Source organism: Trachinotus anak, unplaced genomic scaffold (assembly GCF_046630095.1).
Source record: "Trachinotus anak isolate AG129_WGS33_773 ecotype Australia unplaced genomic scaffold, CSIRO_AGI_Tana_v1 ptg000016l, whole genome shotgun sequence".
Classification (NCBI taxonomy): Eukaryota; Metazoa; Chordata; class Actinopteri; order Carangiformes; family Carangidae; genus Trachinotus; species Trachinotus anak.
The window spans coordinates 22,640,562-22,665,285 of NW_027273867.1; the positions used below are offsets into that span (position 1 = coordinate 22,640,562).

The 24,724-nt window shown below is 40.7% G+C and overlaps 1 protein-coding gene across 5 annotated transcripts; it reads right to left on the reverse strand.

The window, feature by feature from the left end:
* Nucleotides 1–842: 842 nt before the first annotated feature.
* On the reverse strand, nt 843–23,238 carry rxrba (retinoid x receptor, beta a). Of its 5 annotated transcripts, none has more exons than XM_071499334.1 (13): nt 23,113–23,238; nt 22,010–22,158; nt 20,022–20,257; nt 18,819–18,972; nt 18,473–18,652; nt 15,939–15,959; nt 13,860–14,020; nt 13,552–13,681; nt 12,832–12,964; nt 10,048–10,083; nt 8,040–8,131; nt 7,776–7,881; nt 843–7,085 (listed from the first exon to the last, which is right to left on the reverse strand). In XM_071499334.1, the coding sequence occupies exons 2-13, from the start codon at nt 22,023–22,025 to the stop codon at nt 6,938–6,940; spliced, it is 1,413 nt and encodes a 470-aa protein (XP_071355435.1). In that variant the 5' UTR covers nt 22,026–22,158; nt 23,113–23,238; the 3' UTR covers nt 843–6,937. The 5 variants fall into 5 exon arrangements, with proteins under 5 accessions (XP_071355435.1, XP_071355434.1, XP_071355437.1 ...); XM_071499333.1 differs by lacking the exon at nt 23,113–23,238 and adding an exon at nt 22,957–23,096; XM_071499336.1 differs by lacking the exons at nt 10,048–10,083; nt 23,113–23,238 and adding an exon at nt 22,957–23,096.
* Between the last annotated feature and the right edge of the window lie 1,486 nt (nt 23,239–24,724).

Below are 24,724 nucleotides of genomic sequence, written 5' to 3' on the forward strand. Positions count from 1 at the left end.
AATTATTTTAAGGAACTTAAAACTTTTGTGCATCATTTTAAGCCTTGAGCGGCGCACTCAGCTGTGCGAAAGCTTTACATTCTCAGCTTCTGTGAGCCAGGAGGAAGACGAGTTACTCTGGATCACGCTCTGGACAGATTGTCACAGTCAAGGGAGGAGACAGACTGATGGAGGTGGGATGAGAGACAGAGATAGAGAGAGAGGGTGAGAGAGAGCAGCCCCTGCCTACATGGCATGTATGCTCATATTTTTGTCTTTCTCAACATTTAAATATGTGGCAGAGGGAACAGAGCCACCGGTGCATTTACCTATAAAAATGTTCTGATCTCAGTTCTGCTGCTTCCTTATTGGCCATGGTACAAAAAGTAGGCGGGGAGGACAATACAGAGCAATTTCACCACCACGCAGTTCGACACCAGGGAGGAGGAGGAGGGCGGGGCACCAGCAAACCACTGCTGTAGAAAGTTGGATGAGGACAAGAGGTCAGTGCTCCCTCTAGAGTTTGAAAGGTGGGAGTGCGGTGCCAGCGGTCAGCCGGGGCCCTGGGGTCCTGCTGGACTGAGGAGCGTACCATCATCTCTCCAGGACACAGTGGGAGCCGAGCTGGGATGTTCCATTTCGAGAGCGGGGAGAGGGAGTTTTATGTGGAGCCTAAAGGAAATGAGAGCACTCTGGTAATTTTCAACCTACAGTGTGTTTAAAGCCTTTAACTACTGTAATTAAACGTAATTTAAATTTACTTCTTGGAGCATTTGAAATGGTCTGGAACAATTTAACAACTCTGTTTAGTTATAAAATGTTTTGTGGAGTTTCAAATGTGAATAAATGAAAAACACGTGACGTACAGTATTAAAACCTTTACTCGGACATGATACAACAAACAGAAACAAGATTCAGAATTAATGACTGAAAAAAAATTATTCATATTTTTTTTCCTCTTTCAATCCCCAAAGCACACAATAGTCAATCAGCTCCACATGTACAATGGAGTAGGATACAAACAGGACAAAGAACAGACACGAGAGAAAGAGAGAAAAATTAAAAATAAGAGTGACAGATTCGGTTCTGATTTTACAGTTCTCATATTTGTTTAATACTTTGTAATAAACAAAAGATGAATAGCGTAGCTGGAGAAGAGAGAGACAGGAAACAAGACAAAGAAACAGTGTGTGAATTTTAAAGGTGAAGAGTAAACAATTAAGGAAGATTCTAGATCTACTGGAAAATTGGTTTTTCGGTTTTACTTCTCAATCGACAAATGAACACCTGATCTGAGTTCTTTAAGTCTCTGCCCTTCTTTTCTTCCCTCCTTCTCTCTCTGACCTACCCTCCACCATTCCTCCAACCTTAAAAACCAACAACCTCCTCCTCTTTAAGGAGACCAGTGATATTCAGTTGATCCCTCCCATCAAGTTCATTCAGTGTGACCAGATCCTGCTCAGAGGTGTTGCCTGTAAACCAGACCTGTGGATTCTGGTAGCTCTTTGAACTGTGTGTCTACAATTAGAGCCATAGCTTCTCCCTCATAATCTGAAACAGAAGATGAAGCTTTTGTTTTTACTGCTGGTGGTATCCAGCTGAAGCCACATATGACACTAACACAGTGAACACATGTCAGGTTGCTGTGGACCTGGTTGCAGAAACACCAAACCAAATCCAACTGAAGAAGAGCAGGTTTAATGCTAGGCTAGGCTAGGCTAGCCCTGTTAATTCTTTATTTGCATTTCACTCATATATGTATTTCCCTGTGTCTTGGAAACCAAAGCAGATGGTTTCAGGCTGGGGGACCCTTTAAAAAGCACCAATGCACAGCTTGAGCACCCAGAGGGGGCCACACACTGGTCTACGTCTCTCTCCTCTGACCAGTCCTCCCCTCTTCACGCGAGCTGTCATTCCATTCCTATTAGGGCCCCTCTTTAGTATGCACTACACAGGCCAAGGTTCGCGCACACTGTTTAGTGCGCTGCACAATAATCACAACATACATGAAACACAAGCACTGGGGACTGAGTGGCCCTGCATTTAAAACGGCCACATCTGCAAACAGCTTGGCAGTGATAAACAAACCAGTGAAGGTGGTGGTTTCAAGGCTGCATAGCATACACTGCGCCTCATTGATCATAATGGGATGGGCCTTGGCTCCAGGGGGCCTGTGTCAATAGGTAAAAATGCCGCCCTGATATCTCATCGATACATCATGATCTATTCTTTGCTCACAGCCTGCGATCAGTTTCAAAAAAAAGCATATTTAATCAATGTCTTTATTTTCAAAAAGCGAGTAATTTCAAAATGTAACAAAGGTGGCGACAACAATACTGCTACACAGTCAAAAGGTCACAGCATGCGTCTGCCTTGAGTGCACACGGTTGCAACGACAAACATTATGTGGGCGGCGCGGTGCGATCCAGCGGTCTCCCACGGCGACCGCAGATCGTCGCTGCTCTGCCGTCAAGTACAGTAAGCAAAGAGGGACACATGTCACTGAATCCCTTCCTTACAGCTCTCCAACACTTATTCCTCTAAAAGCTTCACATCCTTTTCAAACAGTCCAAGAATCATAGTTTTATTTTGCGAGTCCATTCCAATGCAAAGCCAGTAATTTTCAGCCCACATGGGTGAGTGAATACACATTAGTTAAGTTTGAAAGTGAAGCAGAAACGAGGCAAAGTGAAGGAAGGGAGGAGGCTGGGCTGTGTTGACAAAGCATCAGGTCAACAGGCCAGTTAATCACCCCTCCAGCCTGGCTCCTTTTCCTCTAAGCATCCTTTCATTATGTTGCTCCTCAAATCAATGCAACAGCTCAGCACATAACAGCCAAAGCCACAGTATCTGCCAGTCAAAAGGCGTAGCTGCAGACAGATTCCATACACATGTGCACAGAAGCATACACATGTGGCCACACATACCCTATAACAAACGCAGAAAAAAAAATGAAATACCCAACCATCAGCTCTTGCTTTTAAAAACAGTCTGTCTGATCAGCAAAGCTTAAAGTGGCTCAGCATACAGAACCTGCACCGACTGTATACTGTTTATCATTCTCTAAATGACCTAAACTCATAGCAAAATATAGAGAAATATAGAAATGGCATAGCAAAACTTAAATGCATTGCTGTTATATGGAGGGATGAGAATTCTGAACACTTCCACTGCCAATTCATTTATGTAACAGACTAAGCTGAATTTACAAATGCCAGAAACACAATGCACATATTGTATGACGACTTTTTTTTTAACCATGTTACCACAATAAGAATATACAAGTTGCATATTTTGGATTTTGATGATTTATCAACAAAGATGGCATTTGCTTAGTCAGCTGTGTATGTGACTAGGATTTTAATGTCAACCTGCGGATCCTCCAGCACTTGACTGATTGTGTAATCATTCCCATCCCCGGCTATAAACATGATGCAATAGCAGCAGGCTTAAACATTCAACAGAGGAAGCTCCAAAAATAAAATCCTGCAGAGAAAGTTGCTGAGACGTCAATCTAACCAAAGATGAGATTATTTACAAAAGCATGCATCCTTGAGTGAATCAACTCTCTGAGAGACTGGGGGGGAAAAAGCTAATTTTGGGTTGCACTCAAAAACTTAATTCCATAGTCCTATTGTCTTAGGATAGCTAACATCTAATCCAGATTGTGAAGCCTGGTGGCCACAAAATCCTCTTTACTGAAGTCTCAAAGCTCTGTGTGTGTTAGTTCATCTGAACCAACTGGAGCCATAAAGCACTGAGACTGTATCACAGCATGTACAGTACAAGAATGCTGGCAGATGTTGGTGCATGTCACCTAAATCATAAGCTCCACCGCCACCTTGCTTTTCTTTGCCAACACGAACGTGAGGCAGCAGTGATGCATGAGGGGCTGACTTTTCTCTGCATGTCAGAAATTAATGGACATCTGTAGACTACTTTGTTGAGTTGGTTGTACGTATGCACAGATGGAGGAAAACTGGAACAACACCAAGGTTAGACCAACTCATTGACGTGTTAAACAAAACCACCTGTCTTACAGGTCATCAAACTGCCAGCCTCCAAGTCCACATTATATGGGGGAGGCCAAGGATCCTCTCTGAGAAGAACTATTTGGACTATCTGCAGGGCAGGAAGCTCATTGCTCATTCTAGTCGAAGTAGCTGGTGAACCCCAAAAATTCAACAGCTATGTTCATTGCTTCCACCAGCCTAACTGCTTTCTACAATACAAAAGACTCTGGCTGTGTCTGGCAGAGTACAAAGACTCATCAGCTGCAGCCAAAATGTACGAGCACTTAGCTGGTGTTCATTTTCCATGGTAGGGAGTCTGCAATAAAGTTAGGGGTCATAGAAAAACAAAAAGAAAAAAAATCTAAGAGAGAAATCTACAACTTAAACAGGCCTGTTCAAAGAGTGGACAACGGCTGTCTGATTTGTCTGTGTACTTGCATACTGTGTTTGCATTGATGTAAATGTGCAAATTTTAAACTAAAAGACCATATTTGTTATTTAGCACCTGGTAGAGGACAGCTGTGCCTCTTCCCTGTAGAATGATACTGCAAAATGTATGTGTCTAATTTCTACTAAATGTGGTGACTAAACACTCATCACTCTTAAATATTTTACTAACAAAAATGGTAATAAAATCTTTATGTGTACCCCAGTAATGCTCGTCTTGGAGCGAGTGTAGACGGTTTAATTTATAGTTTGCTTTATGTCTCCTGATCACGTGGTAGCTGCATTTGACTTCTCACTGCAATGCTCAGATTCAGTTGCTCATAAAGTTTCAATCACAGTAAATGTCAAGTGCCATTGTCAATGAAATCCAGCCAATCAGTTGCAAAGAACAACAGGAAACACTGGCAAGAAGTTGGTGCAAAAGCAGCAGTGAGGTGTGGTTTGGCCCTGGGCTCAATAACAATTTCATGATGACGTCATCACAGGGGAGGTTGATCCAACAGCAGAAAATAGCTTGAGCTTTTAAATTTGTTTGTTGGAACCATATCATTTCCCATTCACGTGTGTGATCAGGCTTTTGTTTCTGCATAACTCCTGTGTTTTTTTTTATTTTTTTATTTACATCTACTGTACAAAAGTAGCAAGCACTGAGCCAATACACACTGAATAAAGTTTCCAAAGCTGCAGGTAGTAGGTGTAGGATTTCCATTATTTAACACTAATTAATTTCATTATTGCATTATGGTAACACAACACACAAATAATCATTTGTAATTCAAATGAATGTTCATTATTTGCCAATCCATGTCCACAGCCAGTTATCCATCATGAGCGGTGGGATGCAGAAGTTCTGTTTGCAGATCAGCCAAATTAGACAGTGATTAACTACCAGGTGAAATGAAAAGTTGCATTATTGCCACTGTCAGATTATTTCTGCTGGTCTTAACACTTTCCATCTCTTTTTCCACCTAACTTTACAGAGAGGCATTTTGAATACAAAGCAATGCCTCTCACATGCTTCAGTAACTTCAACAGCTGCTGGGTAGAGGGGTCAAACACCAGACTTATTTATTTACTCGATCGGGAGATCGGGGATACAGGCCGAATAGTTCAGAGAGCAGAGAATCTTTTCTCTTCCATGTCCAATGGACAGCTGATACAAACGAGATTATTTGGAATAGACAGCAGCCCATCAAGACTAATAGTCAAGACTAATTCTCAAAACCTGGTTCTTTTTTGCAATAATGAGAAAACCCTACACGTAGTACCTTCAAGGTTCTTAGGTGTCTGAGAAAAGATGGTCATTTCTAGGGAACAGGAACATTTACACAGTTACAACTCACAAAAGTGCATCAATGACCACCAGCAAAGGGAGGATTTGGGGGAACAGGAGATAAAAGAGAAACAAATACTCTTTTGTCTTGCATGAAGCTGTACTTCCTGGGAGCCTCAAGCTGTTTAAAATGCCAACCAACTGCCAAAGTAGAGAAAAAGATAAAATCAAAACTAAAAAAAAAAAAAAATAATTATAATAATTCAAGTCATTCTTCTTGCCTTACAAAGCCCGCTGTGCGCATCAGGGTGGGAGGGACTTAGTTTATCTGCTCAACAAAGTGCTCCCAGCCCCCTTTTCCTGGATTTCAATGCCTTGGAAAAAGCTCTCATTTCATGAGTACAGTACTTCAAAATAGAAACTCAAACAAGTTTCAGCATGAATATTCAAAATAAGCATAAAATATTTCAATGTTTACGAGATTGAATGAACTCACTGGGAAGGTGGGTCTGCCCGTCCATTACTGGACACCTCCTGATCAATAAGAAGTGAACTAGTTTGATGGTGGATAGTTGATTGAAATGCTATGCACCTGATTTGAAGCTAAAACCATACATGAATAACTAACTGGCTAGTGATGGATACAACATACAGAGGTGCAGCCGGCAGTGTAACTAAGTAACCCAAGTAAAAACAAGGGAAGTATACCAGTTACGCAGAAGCAAGAACCCACTGTGAGATGAAGATGTGAAAACTGAAGGCTAACTTAAAATTAAGACATTTACTGTATAAGTGTGATAAAAAGGGCATGTATTCCTTGAATCGCAACCCCTATGGTGGAAAACTGAGTATGGGAAAAAATGGTGAAAATGTGTGTGTTTGTGTGTGTGTGTGTGTGTGTGTGTGTGTGTGTTTGAGTATGCTTGTGTGTTAGCATACTGTTCATTCAGGGCCATATTATCTGTGTATTAGCTATGTTGTATGTCACTTCATGCATGCAGGTAAAGGCCTGCATTTGCATGTGTGAAGATAATTAGCCGGTGACAGGGAATATGTGTGTGTGTGTGTCTTTGTGTGTGTATACAAGTGTGAGAGCCGGTACATTTAAACCAGCAGGTGCTGCAGTTAAGTGAGGCCCAACGAAAAGAGCCAACGAGCCAACACGAGGTGACGTGCTGGTAATCCTGGTGTGCATCGGATCCTGACCGGACCGAACCTGGCTCCTCTAGGTGAGCTGATGAGGTGCCTCTAACATCTCCATCAGGAAGGTGTCAATGGGTGTGTCACCAATCAGTTTAAAGAAGAACAGGTGCTCCAGGCATTTTAGACCAATGGAGCGCAGTGCTGGGAGCCGGAGGAGCAGCTTCGCAAACCTGGACGAAGGACAGAAGGATCACGAGGAGAGTAGAGTGAGGAGTGGCTATAGGTCAGTAAATCACATAACTGCAGGTTTTGGAGTAGAGATACATCACAAAATTCTTTCCTCAACATCACAATATCTAATAATATCATATATAACAGTGTAAAGCTTCATTTCTGCTCACTGTGCTGTCTACACCTGAACATCTTACCCAGCAGTTATTCCTCAATATAAACAATATAACAAAATGAATGTAAGTCAGGTGAGTTTTTACTTCTTCTGCCAGCTCTGTTCTTGAAAGCATATGTACTACTGTGGCAATCAGTCAATCACTTTGTGGCATTCCCTCATGTTGCCTATGACTTTACAAAATTGTACAGGTATGCAACCGCGGTAGTTATGGCCTTTAACAGAAATATGTCATCTCTATCAAGAGATGACTGTCCAGTTTGTCGAGTGACCAATCATTAAGTAAGAGTTCCTAACAAAAGACCATCCACGTGTCTTTTTTTGTAGATTTCTCTTGTGATGAGTCCTGTCAGAAACCACTGCATTATATCCAGCCTCTAACCAGCTGCTCTGTGCTGCAGTGATATGTTAAAGCTGCTGAGTTGAATGTTATCGAACTGTGTAAGAGCAGCAGCATTAATGGTCACAACTACCAACCTCAACTGTTGTGTGTGTGTCTGTATGTACAGCCTACCTGCCCTGCTGATCAGGGTATTTCTGTTTGCAGTAAGCCTCAAGAGACGCGTACACCCTCTCTCTCAGGAGCTCCACCTCACTGGAGTTGGACAGACCCTTGGCATCTTCAGGTGAAAACAGTGAACATTTATATTAACTCTTAATACACTGTACTTGTCTCCCATTTTAAAATTCTTAAATTTTTCAGACATGGATTTGTCCACTTTTGAGTCCCTAATGATATTTATCACATTGATTTTCAATATTCCACCTGTCTACATACCTGGGTTGAAGAGGATGATGGCTCGAAGGCAGCCAAGTTCTGTCTTGTCCATTTGCATGTCTCTCATCTTGCTTACAAGCTCCGTCAAAACCCTGAGGAGAGGAGAGGAGAGGGGGAAGTCCCAGATGGAGACAGGAGGACAATGCCAGATTAGGTAAGAGAGAGGAAACAAAGGAAAGGACAAGAGAAGAATGAAGAACATAAGGAAAAAAAGAGAGCAGGGAAGCGATAAAAACAAGAGAGGGGGGAAAGAGGAGAGTAAGAACAACAGAGAGAGTCCTGGCTCCATAATCACATTGTTATTTATGGTTACTGCTCAGAGTAATGACTTTATGTCCAAACCACTTAGTTCATGGCTGAACTGCTGGTTCAGCAGGAAAAAACAATCCCAAAAAAACCAAACACCGGTTAAAACTGGTCGGGGCAGCAAACTGCTGCCACCAAATGGTGGGAAGCTCTGGCTGTGGCTGATTCTTGTTTTTTGGTTTTACCTGCTTAATAAATCAATTTCTGCTTGTCTTTCTTGTATTTATAATCAGCTGTGCTAACAAATATGTGGAAGCTGTCCAGTGTTATGAAAGTGATTGTAAAATGCTGAAATTTACCATGGCTGGAGAGTAAAAAAAGACTTTTTTTAAATCCCCTTTATTCCACTGGAGTATATGGCAGCCAAGGTTCAGGGGCTAAACACACATTTGGTAACAGTTAATGTCTTTTTTAATATAAGTTAAGGGTTTAAAACTTGCTAATTTTGAGGTGGGCCATGGCTTTGGCTAAAATCCTCATTTTTTTATAACTGCTTGTGTATTCATATCAATCTCTAACAAGTCATTTTATTTGACAGTAAAGTACTGATGCAATGAAGAGAGTGTCAGAGTGAGATACTCTACTTCATATTTAAAATTCTTTACAAATCTTTAACTAAGATATGAGCCCTGTTATTCAACAACAATGCAGGCAACCAGTAGAAACTAAAAACACTGGTAAACAGGATAAATACCAAAACTTTTCTTACCAACTTACCAACATATCAATACATTTTTAATCAAAGAAGTAATCATGCTTCATTAGATGTGTAGTGCAATAATACACAGAATGTAAGTTTGGACTTTAAAGGCTTCGTGTGGGCCGTATGTGCAACCTAAGTACTTTTTAAACTACTTCTGTTCTCCTCCCAGAATACGACTTGGATGAAGGAGGAGGGGTCATTACAGTCCAGGGCGAGAGGGGCGAGAAAGAGGGGACAGTTTATTTGCTACTCAATCATCAGAAACAGACATCTGAGTTTAACGACGTGGACTGATTTGAACTCACACCGCCCACGCCCACAACACAGTGGAGTGCCAAATGAAGTTGTTATACACACTCAGCACAAAGGGTAAATGCTTTATTCATTTTTAGTTTTGAAAGTGGTGGAAATGGCCGTCTCCTTGGCTTGAAAAGGGCCAACAACACCTCCAAAAGGCTCACCAGTAAATTGCGACCTCTCAAGACTAACTGACCTGACTGTGTTAAAGAGTATCCCAAGCTGGAATAATACTGTATTTTCTCATACAACCACATTCCACCATTAAAGCCCTGGGAAAGCTAGCTTAGCTTCACAAAGCCAGCCCACACGTTTGGATTTGCTCATTATGGTCTGGCGAGGCTCAACAAGAGTTTGGTTTGGTAAGAGGAGGCATCATTAATGGGCAAAAGATGAAACGTTTTCTGCAGGCGATTGGACGAGGCGATCAAAGTCACAAACCAAATACGCTGCTGAATTCAAACTGAAAAAGCAGCACATCACCGTCTAACCCACGCCGCTGTAGTTCACCGAGTCATTCGGTCAAACAGCTCTCAGCGAATGTTGTTCAGAATAATGTTCTTTTAGTGAAACCCGGCTGGCCTCTGCAAAGCTGCGGAAATGCCTGAAAGCATCAACCTTTGAGCTTTGGTTCTGTGTTTGTCTCAATGTTGACTCAAGAGGAGGGGTTTAAGAAAAGTGTTTGTGTAGTGGCGTAATTACCTGTCAAATATGGCCCCAACCTCGGCATTGTGCGCCCTGTGTATTCAATCACAATGTGTTATTACAATGTCATTACACAGTTACATTATTATTACAGTATTGTTTGTTTTCTGAGCCTGAGAGATAGTGCTGACATATGATTTCACCTGTGGTGTTACAAACTACTTCCTGGTATGTTTAAAACTGTGGAGATTGTTAACATTTCTCATGTCTGGGCTCAGACTTTTCTACATCTTGCACCTTCACCCTAACACTGACACTGCTAAATGTGGCCCTCTGATGAACATTTGATCAGTTTTATGACATCACAGACTGTAGTCTTACATACGGCACCACTAAATTCACATGTATTAAAATAAGCAGAAAGGAGGTTATGATAAATCTTATGAGCCAAACGCATAACAGCAGAAAACCATTAGTACAGGTGACACTAATGAGTGAAAGACTATTAACTCTGAACTTTTGTAATTAAATGCCAAAACGTCATGAGATGTAAATTTGGAAAATTTAACTGAACTGTGGCTTTAAATGTGTGAAAAACAGAGGCTCAAAGTGCAAAATACAACATTTAAGAAAACAAATGAACAACAGACAAAACAGAAATCAACAGAAAAACACAACATCTCAGAAAACACAACAAAACGGAAAAGAAAGGTGCCTACTATATCTGTCATTCTCGTTATTGACTGCATGGCTACAATATCACTCAAATGGAGTGATGTATAGAAATGTATAGTGTGTATAGAAATGGGCAAGGCTTTTCTTTGTGGTCCCTCCCTGGTGGATTTGGGATCAGCAAATGTCCGTCCTGCTTAGAATGACAAATATAGTAGGCACCAAGCCTTTGCTGTTGTGAAATGTTGAGTTTTCTGATATATGGTGTTTTTTCTTTTCTCAATTTGTGTTGTGAAATATCATATTTTTCTTTTGTGTAGCTCTATTTTGTTGTTTTCTGCTTTGTGCGGTTGTTTTGTTGGCTGCTCTGTTGTGCACTTCAGGTGTCCCCTAGTGAGAAATCTAACTCAAGTTGTCATTGTAGAGAAATGATAATCAGATATTTTTATTATTTACATCCTCCTTGATAACATATGATTGAGTAGCTTCAAACAGATGCTGATGCCAAGCTGAAACAGAAGCCTGCAGCTAGAAGTAGTGCTATTAGAAAAAATTAATACGTATCAGAGGAAAACCTTTGAGCCATGTGCCAGGAGCCCAGTAAGCTTGCTTTAAACCTGACTGGATTTCTCAGCAAAATTACCCTTTATAACAATGTAATTACTGTGTAATTAACAGTGAATCGACACGTTGTGACGTAATTGGGGTTTTACATAAAAGTAATTGAGATTTGCAATTTTTAATTAAAGCAGGTGATGATGTAATGAACAAAATGTCTCACTAAAAGCTCAGAAAATGCAGTAAGATCTGCTAATGTAAAATACCAGGATAATGCACTAACATCCCATTATGACATGAACGAGCATTTATTATCACATCTTAATTAAAGACAATTCTGAAACAAAAAACCTAACACCTAAATGCTGTATTTTCAATTGTGTCATTACTGGTTTGTAGTGACAGGTCAAAAACATGTAAATTGTCTTTTTAAGTAATAACTAATGGTTGATACAGTAATACAGAAGGTTAGAGAGGCCATGGTTATAATTGTGTTTCTGTTTTATTAACCAGTAACCATGGAATAAGTATTTCAGGATTCTATATTATTACCCATAATGTCCCTGAGACAGTGATCGTATTTTACAACGTGACCTTGGAGCAGATATGAAGACTGGCAGTGATCCCCACAGATGATTATCAGAATCTTCTGCATTTGTATCTAATGATCATGAACCGACAGTCTGGTTTATGTGAGGACTGTAATTATTTTATAATCCAGAGATGACAAAGGTGTTCATGTCAAGAAAGGATTAAGAACACAGTTATGTTGTGGTCAGAAGAAAGGAAAATTTAACACCAAACTATATACCCATGGCCTCCCAGTGTCCTGTACAATAATGGGATGTAAACTAACATATTTTAAAGTATTTGAGGGACATTCTTATTATATATTCACAAGTTAGTATTGTACATTAGCCAGCCATGATCACATTATCAAATGCTGCAACAGGCGCTATGCCACTGAGTGTGTACGCGCGTGTGTGCGCATGCATGTCTATGGGTAAGCATTAGTCACCAGCCTCCCCGGGCATGCGCTGTCACCCTACAGGCAGTACTAAAGCAGCAAAGTCTCTCAGCCAATCACAGCCAACGCAGAACACAGCAGCTGCAGCCAACCAAAAATGAAGACACAGTATCCTAAATTCTTATCCCAGTCACTAATCCAGCTAAAGTGTGTTTATCTTATAAAAACAGTGAGTGTGAAACCATCAGAGACAAAAAAATCATGTGGATAAATAAAGGAAAGTGTTCTTTCTTTATTCATCTATTTCTCAGGACTGACGTGGAATTACCAGGTGATTTAAAGAGGGAATTGTGGATTCTACCTGGCCTTTAAAGGTCAGCCTATTTCAGGCTAAGAGTAGGTGGTCCTAATTCTGCGTGGAGGGGAATCTATTCCAAGCAGGGATCCTACAGTTTGGATTTCAGAGTGGAGTAGAAAGGCCTCTTAAAAAGCACTTAAATCACACACTGCTCCAATGAACAGAATATTTTTATGTTGGCATGTCCTCTTCAATTGGGTCACCTGCCCAAACTCCTGAATGGAGTTGGGGAAATCACTGTTGTAATATGTCTGTCAGGGTTTATACATATGCATCTGTGTATTACCTGTCGAAGATGGCTCCAACACCTGCACTGTGAGCACTGTTCCTGTGGACATGCAGGCCGGTGGCCAGTAAAATCCCGTCCTTCACTGAGATGGAGCGATGGGAGAACGATGCAATCAGGAGTTCATTCCAGCCTGTTGAAGAGTTGGGGTCTCAGTAATAATAGTGAATCAAGGTGTCTAAATATTCTACTGTTGTTCGACCGCTTTTTATTCCTTAACACCTGATATGACTGAATGCTCAGGGTCTTAATTTAGCAAATTGAAAATCTGTCGTTAAACACCAACTCACACATACTGATTCAAAAAGCTGGAACCTGGCTCTGTGGCCCTGCGCCCCCCGCTGAGCACGACACATTCAAAAAAGAACTTGTTTAACTTTAAACACAATAGAGGAAAAGCTGATCGTTGTGGCCTCTGAATTCCAATTTCTCTGTGACGTGTCTTTAACAAGTTTACCAGGACATAAATAGAACACAGGACACTTAGTGGTGGATATGTCAGGAAACAACTGCCCACCCAGAGCAGAGTATGGAAAATACACACTTACCCCCACCCCCAACTCAAAGTCATAATTGAGTTTTGATCTCCTTAGACTATTTTCAAGAACTTTCAAGGCCATGATTTTTCTCAAATTCTCAAAGGAAAGGTGGAGAAAACAGCCAAATCAGCAGAATCACGCCTGATTCATTAAAGCTTCTCTAGTCAGTCTGAGACTTTACCTGCACGTAGCAGGATGACCTGGTCATCCAGGGGCAGCTCAGAGAAGTGAGGGATCCTCTTAGCCCACTCCACGAGGGTGAAGAGCTGCTTGTCTGCTGCTTGGCAGATGTTGGTGACAGGATCGTTGGGCTGAACAATGCATAATTGGAGGGTTGTTGGTAATTATTCCATAAAATAACATGACTATCAGGCACTGTGTTATTCTTATCAACAGGCAATCATCTCATATGTTCAGTAAGCATCTCAAACACAAAGATCCTCAGTGCAAGACAGTTTGTGGTTAATATCCTCCATCCTGACTACTCACAGAGCTGCCACCTGAACTTCCATCAGCATGAAGCTCTGTCTTCTGCTCTACAGCCATCTCTGCTTCCAAAATCTTCTCCACAGGCATCTCCTCGTTCACTGCACTGGTCGACTCAACCTCGCCTTCTCGATCCTTGTTCCTCTGCCGTTCCTCTTGGACAGCTGCAGGATGGAGGATTGGGCAGAGAGGAACATTGGAGAAAACAATGAAGGACAAGAAAGAGGAGGAAGAGTAGAGAGAGCAGACAGGAGAAAATGTGGATTAGGAGGATGGGTGAAAGAAGGTCAATATGTAGCAACAGAAGAAGCAGGAAAGGAGCAAAAGAAAAGGAATGGATGAGGATGAGGTAGAGAACATTCAAATACAACAACAGGAAAACAGCAAAGAAAGTTAAGGAAAGGTGAAAGAAGGATGAGTAGGAAGGATGTGCAAACAGAGAACAGAATGGATAAGTTGAAGCAGACGCACAAATGTGTGGACAGTGAAGAGGAGAAAGGAGGGAAAATGATTGGTGTAGGAGGAGATTTGCATACAAAAAGAGGCAACAAGAATGGAGAAAGATAAAAGAGCGAGATCAAATTCATGTGAAAAAATGTGCAAAACAGTGGGAAAGCAGAGTGACACAGATATATGATAAATTCAAAGTCTCTCATACTGTCTTTCATACTTCTTTCACTACCAAAGGCACACTACCAAAGCAGAAATGGACCACACATGACATACTCAACACACATTGTTGTTGTTCATGTTATTATCATCATTATAACTAATTGTTTTAAAGTGATATTCAGGTGATAATGATGATGAAATTTGACATTTTGTCCAGACTTAATTTTTCATTGTCTAAACATCAACATTTTTCAACAGGTGTAACAAAGTTTCTCTTAATCCCTTACCCAGATTAAGGAAACTGGGTTTCTGATTTTCATGACGTTTACGAGCTCAGGTCATGGTATCTAATATTTTGTTGCAAAACCTTTGCAGTCGGAAGTCCACCCACAGACATCAGTAGACACAGACTGAGGTTTTGTGACTGGCTTGATCAGCCATCAACATCCTACTGTTACTAACTTGGTTGCTTTAGGATCACTACTTTGGCCTAAAACTGTGAGGGTGGAGATTTGATTAAAAATGGTCGACACTGTTGTGTCCAAGATGACAGCTGCGGCATACAACAGAAAATGTCCAAATAGATATGAGCAGCACTGTGTTAACAAACAGTCTCATCAAACTGACACCAAAAATGTTTGTAGATTAAATCATGTTTATCTTTTTAAACTGTTGTTGGATATTCGTTCAATCGCGACAAACAGAATTTGAGCAGGATGTATGTACTAATAAACACAATACTAATTGTATGTGATGTCATTACTAAGTTTATGATTTTAATACAACTTAAACAGCATGTATCAACTGTTCAAATAAGCCTCTGTCAAAGAATAACAAGTATTATTTTTGATGATTAATTGATTATTGATTATTAACATGTCTGACAACAATATCCTACTATATGCACTTAATATGAATCAAAGAAAATACTTTAATCTACTTTTACTGTTAATTTGTGTCTATATTTAACGCAGAAAAAGAAAAAGCTTGACAGCAGCTAGCATTAAGTGGGTTTGTGGTGGAAAGCTGCCACTGTAGAAGAATCAAAGGCTTGTGGGAAATTCAGGTAACATCTTTCCTTTATCTACTGCAAACATCAAAGTGTGCTTGAACAGGGAAATTAATGCTCCTTAGCAGACATGGAACTGCTCTTTGGCTCAATGTAGTAACTGTGATCTTACTAGGCAGCACCAAGGTGACTATAAACAATAAGTTACATTAAAGTAAAGCAGGGTGATGATTAAAGGGAGTGTGCTTACTCAGAAAACTTTCCCTGGATCTGTAAAGGTTAAAAAAAAACATGGGGAAGTGATTTAAGGCTGGCACTGGTCCACCTCTGAGCGCTGGCATGAAACTATGGAAAAGATTTGAAACTAGCTCCTTCTAACTGATATGCAATGTACTATCTCTCTGCTTCTTGCTCACTCATACAGGCACAGACATACACCCCTCCCTCCCTCTTCTCCTTACATCTGTCGTTCATCGTGGCCACTACAGAAGGAGGGAGGGGGGGGAGAGAGAGAACGAGAGGAAACAAAAAGAGGAAGACAGGGGGAAAGGGGGTTAGTGTTTACAAGGCTTACCCACCCCCATCTCCCCCTTTACCACTCTGTACTCGTTCTTCCTATCCCCTACTGTGCTAACATTACTCAAGCTTAACTTCACCCACAACCTTAAATGAGAGGAATAGATCTTATTTAAGGTTATGGATGAAATCAAAAAGTTAGGCTCAGGATTTACAGGTTGAGGTTTTGCAGATGACATAGACCTGCTATAGTACCTGCAACTGAAAGCAGCTGCCTTCAATGTTCCTGTCATCTGTATTCACTTAATGCTCTGTGACTATTCAGGGCTTTATAGCATCTCAGCAACCTATCAAACATAAACTGAGCTATGATCAGCCTACGATACAGTAGCGTCGTAACATGCTGGGGAATTCAGTCCTAATCTTGTTTGAGAAAGCACAGTACAGTGAGCTCTTATCTACACTGCTCAACACTAAGAGATTTAGCAGCAGATAATCTCAGACTGACTGGTTTAAAATGGTTTAATGTGATTTTCAGTGTTAAGACGTAACACACAGATCAGCTGTAGTTCCTTAATGGTTTTGTCTGTTTCATTTTAATGTAATGCACTTTGAGTATTACAAGAATAGAATCAGCTACATCAGCTCATTAGTACTATCACTGTTACTAATGTGATAGGAATTTCAGCTGGAGTTGGACGTTTCATTATAAACATGAAGGGAATCTTTTTAACAGTGTTACGAACTAGACAAAACATATGCTTTGCTCCTGAATTTGCTTTTTCATTGGTCCAAATCATGGGATGTATTTACCGATGACTGGTGGCCACCTGGAGACTCAACACCTGGTAAATATGAGATGATTATGTAATGTGCAGACTAGACAAGGACTGATACAACACATTGTTATGCCTATTGAATGTACCCAAACCCCTTGTGTTTGTTCCTGGTTTATTATTCTACCACACTGACTGAAAAAATGTCCAAGTGAAAGCATGAAAAAATATAAAAGGGAAGCAAATACCTTTCAGGTGCTATTCAAGTGACATGCAATCGATTTTAGGATACGGTGGGCTGCAATGGATGTACAACTGTGACCTCTAATTTTAGGCAAAAGAAGGCTGACATTTCTCCAACAGATCTGGAAGGGCCTTTGGAAAGGGAGACTCTTGATAACATGTAAGGACGTGTCCGGAATTGAAATTTTGATTTTGGATGAGGCAGACCCTGAGCTGGGAAACAGCCAGTCTGTTGGCCCCAAGTGAAGTTGGCAAAACTTTCGTTTTTTTATGATACATATGAGCAGTGAGCTTTTTATTAGCAGTACCCGTCCCACAGAACAAATATGCCATTGTTAAGAGGGAACCAGTTTCTTTCAGAACCATAAATGCAGAAATTAGCCTATCAATCAAACTGATGAATGTTACAACAGTCTAAAATACAGTGCATGCAAACTGTTCAGACCCTTTCAGTTTTCACATTTTATTACGTTGCAGCCTTATGCTTAAAAAAAAATTCATTTTCATTTAAATTTTGTTTAAAAGGACAAACTGAAATATCACATTGACATAAGTATTCAGACCCTTTGCCATGAGATCATCTACAGATCTTCCTACTAACTTTGAGATGTTTCTACACCTTGGAGTCCACCTCTGGTAAATTCAGCTGATTGGACATGATTTGGACAAGCACACACCCGCACCTGTAAATATAAGGTCTCACAGCTGACAATGCAGATCAGAGCCGAGCCAACCCCCCCCCCCAAAAAAAAAAAAAACCACACGGTTGAAGGAACTGTTCACAGAGGTGAACAACCTGATGGTCACTGGGGTTGAGCTCCAGATATCCTGTGTGGAGATGGAAGAAACTTCCACACGGAGAACCATCACTGCAACACCACCAATCTGGCCTTCATGGCAGAGTGTGAGAAAAAAGATTCTTTGGTCTGATGAAACCAAATCATGTCCAATGAACTGAAGCACCTGAGCTAAATTTGTCATAGCGAAGGGTCTCAATATTTATGTCAATGTGATATCTTTTTATTTTCCAATTCTGTTTCCACTTCATCATTATGGGGTGTTGAATGTAGATTAATGAGGAACTTAAGCCTAAGACTGCAACGCAACAAAATGTGGAAAAATGGAAGGGGTTCTGAATACTCTCCGAATGCACTGAAATCAGATTTGAAGTGGATGACACATAATATGACAGAGTGCTGCTGCAAGGCTGAATCAAATATGTGTCCGTCTTTCCCTAACAAATACACCACAGCTTTTCTGCTAACAATACATAACCCATTTTTAAAGTCATGTTAGAAGTCTTTCTGTCAGCCTTAAATAATTTATCATAATTTTTAAGAAAATGCACCACTTTGTGTGTGAAAGGGTGTCACAAAGTGGCCTCATTTTTTGGGGTCATGACCAGAGGAGGTTGAGAACGAGTGGTGTACAAGGTGTGCTGAAGTTCCCTGCTTGCTCACCTTCTCTCTTCATGCCCATCGCCAGGCACTTCTGGTAGCGGCAGTATTGGCAGCGATTCCTCTGTCTCTTGTCCACCATACAGTCTTTATTATCCCGACAGGTGTAGGTCAGGTCTTTGCGCACTGTTCTCTTGAAGAAGCCTTTGCAGCCCTCACAGCTGTAGACACCGTAGTGTTTACCTGTAGGTTGTGGGGAGGAGAAGAGCCAAACAACTAAGACAAGGAAAGGATGACGAATTCTTTCAAAGCTGAAATTTAAAGGATCTTAGGGCCTCTGACCAACTATTTAATTGTTTAGACTTTATAGAAATAAAAAGCAGGTGTTGTATTTAAGGTGTATACTCACCAGAGGATCTGTCACCGCAGATGGAACAAAGGCGTTTCTGGGAAAGCATCGGCCCTGGGTTGTGGGACGACAGCTGCTTCAAGCCCAGTGGAGGTTTCACATCATCAGAGCTGCTCACTGCATGGAGCCCCGACATGGAAACTGTTGAGTTGATCTGACAGAACGACAGAAACGATGGTGTTCATAATGGCATCAAGGGAGAGTTTCTTTTTTAAATGCATGTCATAAGAATGTAAAGTACATGGTTAACATCATCCCCATGACTGAAAAATAAGCCTAAGATTACAGTGAGGAAAGTGTGCACCCCTTGTTTTTACTGTTTGTCCTTTTCCTCCTTCTCTCTAAGCCCTGCCTTGCCTTTAATATTTCTCTCTGACTAACTGGTAAAGACAAAGAAGGTCTTCAGAACAAAACTCATGATATCTGGCATGTGAAGATCGAGGCAAACAGATGAGATGAATAGGAGTGGGGAAAAAACCACATTAAGAAATTGTCAGCAAAATATGTATGGCGTCATGGAAAAGAAAGACAACCATTCTATCCACAATTCCGTGATGAAGGGCACCATATTGAATTAAAGGCAGTAATTTTTATTTAGTTATGCTTTAACGTCAAACATAACAAACATGATGTATTTGATATTATTGTATAGTAGTAGGAGATGGATTAGCTGTCATGTTGTTTTGTTTTTCACTGTTACCTGCAAAAGGTAACAGTGAAAAACAAAACAAAAAAAACAAAACAAAAAAACAACACATGGCTATTTGATTTTTTGCACCACAAACTAAGTGGCTTGCACTTCTCTGCAGTTTTGCAGCCATCTCCATTTTGTCTTTAAATGTTTCATCAGTCTCCAACACATTGGAGCCGTCCTCCAGTAAAAGCTAAACTGAATCACCTGAAAGCATGATTCATAAATCCTGTGACACCAGAGGCGATCCTGATCTCTCTGGGTCCCTGAGCAAAATCTGCTAAGGGGCCTTTTTACCTGACGTAAGAGCCATGTAAACCATTTTCATAAAATACTATTTAAGTAATCCAGTGCATATATTCTCTGGCCAAAGATAAATCCTGTTCACACTGTAAAAGACTTAGCCTATGGAGCAGCTAGATTTGAAACTGTACTTAAGCCTGGAAAATAAACCAAAATATTAACTGTGACAAAACAGGAAAACAAGTGAAGGTACAACAGTGCTCCCTTACCTGCGGGCTGCTAATGGGGCCATAGCCCACTGATGGCGTGCCAGGGAGGCAGGGCGAGCCCAGAGAAGAGCTGATGACGGAAAAGGGGGAGCCTATGCTACTGATGGGGCTGTTGACCCCGGCGGTGGTGATGGGAGGAAGGGAGGTCATGGAAGCAGCGGCTGAGGGAACCAGAGGGGGTGAGCGTTGGCCTGATGGAGGGGAGGACACAGACGAACTGTCCGGGCTGCGGGAATCTGATAAGAGACAGCAGAATGGACATATGCAAATAGCTAATGTAAGCATCAATGAAAATAATGTGGTTCAAAAAGTTTATTAACAGAGGTGATATGGATCCCCATCTGAGGCCGTGGGGTTTGTTTCTAGTGTTGGTTTGAAGTATATTAATGCGTTTTAGATCAAAGCAAAAATGGGATGCTAGTAATTACTGCCAACTCTACTGTAGTGCTGTCTTGGCGAATGACAATCACATTGATTAAAAATCCTTATTGCAAAGTGTAATTTTTATTCCAAGTAAAATTTACTTTGCTCTTAACATCACAGGATTTGATTTGATTTGATTTGAAACTGGACAACTTAAAGCAGCATTTGGCCTTTTGTAGTTATTCTTAGAATTTATCATCTGTTTCCATGCAGCAGTGTCAGTCAGGTTTACCTGAGATGTGCATTTATTCTAACTGACTGGTGTATAATTTTCACTTTTCTAGAAGCTATTCTTTAAATTTGTGATCTGAATCTGGTGGAATCGTGGGCCCTTTTTGGGTCAAATTTAATGAAACATGAAAACATATTTTTTCCCTTGTGCTGGAAACACTGGTGATTTAATCAATTCTCCACCATCCTTCCACCGCATTAGATTTTTATTATGCCAGTTGTTTTGTTTATTTTTTGCTTATGTTGTGGTTTGTATTTTGCTGGTGCTTTTATTTGCAGCTGGCTGTGTGCTGCATTTTCTCTGCTTAAGGCTGTGTACTTGGTTGTCATCTGATCTAATCTATTTTTCTTGCCTCAAACACACGGAAAAGAAATCAGCCAATCATATGCCCACACAAATCATCTGCTGTGGCTTCTGGATGCCAGTGCTTGCACTATAATGTGAATACTTAGCAACTCAACAAATGCGAACTGCCACGCTTTTTAATTACTGTGAACATTTCTTCTATTCTTTAATTTAAGGTATTTTTGCTCACAAGTTTCCATTATTTTCTGATGCAGCACTGTGTAAGCACTTGCATACTGACTTCAAGGTGCATTTTGAGAGAGTGGAGAGTCCTGTGTAGCTAAACAAGTTGAGCATGTCACTCACACTGGCATGGTTTGCCATTAATTTCCTTGAGTAGGATCAGCGTTTCAAAGCAAAGTGGTGCAACACTGATACAAAGCTCTCATGTTACTGTTAAACACCGGGCCCAACAGTGAACTCTATACTTTCCTTAGAGCACAGCAACATGGTAACAAGCAGACAGACAGGTCACAGGAACAGAGAGTAACAGTGAGTTCTGAAACTTCAGAAAGTGTTTTTTATGGCTCACAACTTAAATCCACTACAGAACATGCAATTTTACAGCACACTGGGTATGCTGAAATGACAATGTTAAAACAAATTAAATTCAAATACGCAACATTACATTAACTTCACTTTTCTTTAGACAAATGGTGGAATGGAAATCTGGATGCCTGAGCCTGACTGACTCATTTCAAATGACTGTATGCTCTGGAAGTCAGGGGGGTTATAGGTCAAGTGTGCTGCTGTCACTAATGTGCTTTAAACGCTTCAATATCCTGACATTTAAGCAAAGTCTTGGATACATTCTTGTTTCATCATATTTCAAATATTTCATACGCCTGACTCTACAGCAGACATGATAACAAATGTGTGAGTACAATTTGTAAAGTTGTAGTTAATATCAACAGTGGTCTCCAGATGCAACTACTAGACATTAATGTAGTTACACCATTAATTACATTTTGTACAGTTATTTTCTCACCTCGACTGTCTCCCATGATGGTGGTTGGGGCACAAGGGCTGGCTGGCAGCTCTACACCGACGTGCTTCCGTCTCACTCAGCCCGCTATCAAACTCTAGACCGCGGACTGAGGCCCGGGCCGGAGTCGTTTTGGGAAACCAAAAACGGGTCTGAAATTCCAACACAAGAAAGAGCTCTGTATAAGATAATGTTGTGACACAGAGAATGGCAAGTTGTTCATAACAATGTGAAACAAAACGAGCAATGCCCAGTCAATTTCAATGCTATAAGCTCTCTGCCTGGCTGTCAATAGAAATATTTGTGTAATTGATGCATTTTTGGCATTTTATGTAACGTTATAGCAGGAGTTTGCAAAGCAGACAGCTGCCCAGTTGCTGCCAGGATTGTCTTGCTCTATTGCAGCACAGGGCAGCGACGACGTGTTATTCAAAATTTAAGAAAAAAGACATTGATACCAAACACTGATTGTGTTTTCTTGGTTAAACGCAATAAAAAAAAGTCCCATTCCAGTGTGTAGATGGAGCCCAGACAGATGGCAACAAACCACCGTTTTAGCATGCTAACGTTAGCTGCTAGCTAACACTCAAAACGTCTGTACCAACCCTTAAGCTAAGTGGCTTGTATTCGCAGCCCCGTTTGACTATATTTTAAAGTGTTATTACATATCTCGACACGACGTTGAAAGCAAACCAGTACCTGACGTTTCATTTTGTGGAAATTAAGCTACGTCTGGTGTAAGCTGGCAAAACAAGCTAAGCGCTACAGCTACGTTTAGCCACCTAACCTAGCTAGCAAGCTAGTTAGCCCGAATGTATCGGAGGAGAGCTAGAGAACCAAAAACAAACCAGTTCAGCACTACCTGCTCCACCTCTATCCCATTCCCCTATTCACAAACTTGCTAAATGTTGTAAATATATATTTAGTGCAAATAAATACGGATTACTGACGGTTTAGCGGCACAGCTTCTTCGCATGAAAAGATGTGACGACTAGGCCCCGTGTGTGTCTGTCTCTCCCCCCACTTTGCCTCGTAGTCAACCCTCCCTCCCCCTGCAAGGATGAAAACATGATGATGGTGGAGGATTTGGCTTAGTGCTCTCTTACAGTTAAACATTGGCCCCGAATCACTGCAAAACACTGCAGCCCGGCTCCTTAAAGCAGGAGAAAGGTTGTGTGGTCATGTTGCTCCTCACATGTCACTGAGTGAGGGAGACACATCCAGTGCAAGAGGTCAAGAGGTCAAGACAAGTTCAGCTCAGTGTGTCAGTGGCTGGAAAGGTTATTGGCGGACACTGGGGCTCTGGTGAACCTGCTGCGCTGGAAAACAAACCAGTGTTACAGTCCCGTGTATGATCTCTACATCTTTTATTTTCAAATGAATTATTCAGATATTTTTTTGTGCTTATAGCAAGAGGAGACATGTACAGCACAGACTGATGATCCTTAATCCTAACTGCATTGGCAAGAGACTAATGTTTCTTTGTTGCAAGAAAAATCCACACATGGAAAATACAATTACACTTACATACATGTTTCTTCTTAACATTGTTCAATAATTTACATCCTCAGCAGCTACATTACTCCTATCTAGCCTATATAAATTCAGTCTGTTGCACAAGCCAAAATATAGATTTTTTTTCCTGCTATGTTAAGCAATCCATCAGGAATATCTGTCCAGCTGACAGTAGGCAGTTCATACTTTACTGTATTTATAATTCTGCATTACCCTTAAGGGTATCTGCATGTTTAACAAAAATATATTAGCATGGTTGAGCTGGCAGTGAAGTAGTGTGCTACACTACTGGTAGTCATCAATAGTCATCATCAGCAACATGTTCTCCATCTTGCTTGTCTCTCACTATGAAGTCCCCTGTAAGGGTGTACTGGTTTGTTTATATAACCATTTAATAGTATTTTTGCAGTTATCATGCCACTTCATATGAATTGTGGTTTTGTTGCTTCCTTTATCAGTTGACAAGACGGTTACACAGAGGGTGTGTAGGTGTCACATATATTATTAGTTGCATGACTAATGAGGATTATAATAATAATCAAAAGAATAAGAATATTATCCGGTGTTTTGCATCATCAGTTGATATACATGCTAATATTCAGCGTGTCCGGAGTTAATTGAAGATTTCTCATTAACTGTTGTTAAAGGGCAAAGACTTTGTATCCATCGTGAACCAGCAGTTTATTTTCTCTGAGGTTGATACAGGTGAATGAAACAGCTGTATTTTCATGAAACTTTTAATGTTTTTTTTTCAGATCTTGGATAAGTAATTACTAATTTACTGTTTGCTAATGACTTGACCATTAGGAAGCAGCCATTGTTGAGTGCATGATAATAGTATAATTCCCTGTTTGCTTTTCTTAGTAAATTTCAGTTGTTCAACCATTACCTTCAGCATTTCCTTATGTCTGTAGATAACTCTGTCAAGGAATCAAAATCTGTTTCAGTGTTCACAGTTTATACACATGCCCTGTTTCAAAAATGGCTTCTAAGAAAAAAAATCATTTGACCACCATAACCATTTTCCTGCTTTGACAGGTTGTTTCCTTCTACCTACTGTCATTGACCACTGGGAGGTTCCAGCAGATTGTTCTTGATGCTTTATCACCCTCAAGGGGGCTAAACTGGCATTACACAAAACTCATGGACCCCAATTTTCTGGAATTTAGTACAAATGCACCATTTAATCTAAATGAACACACA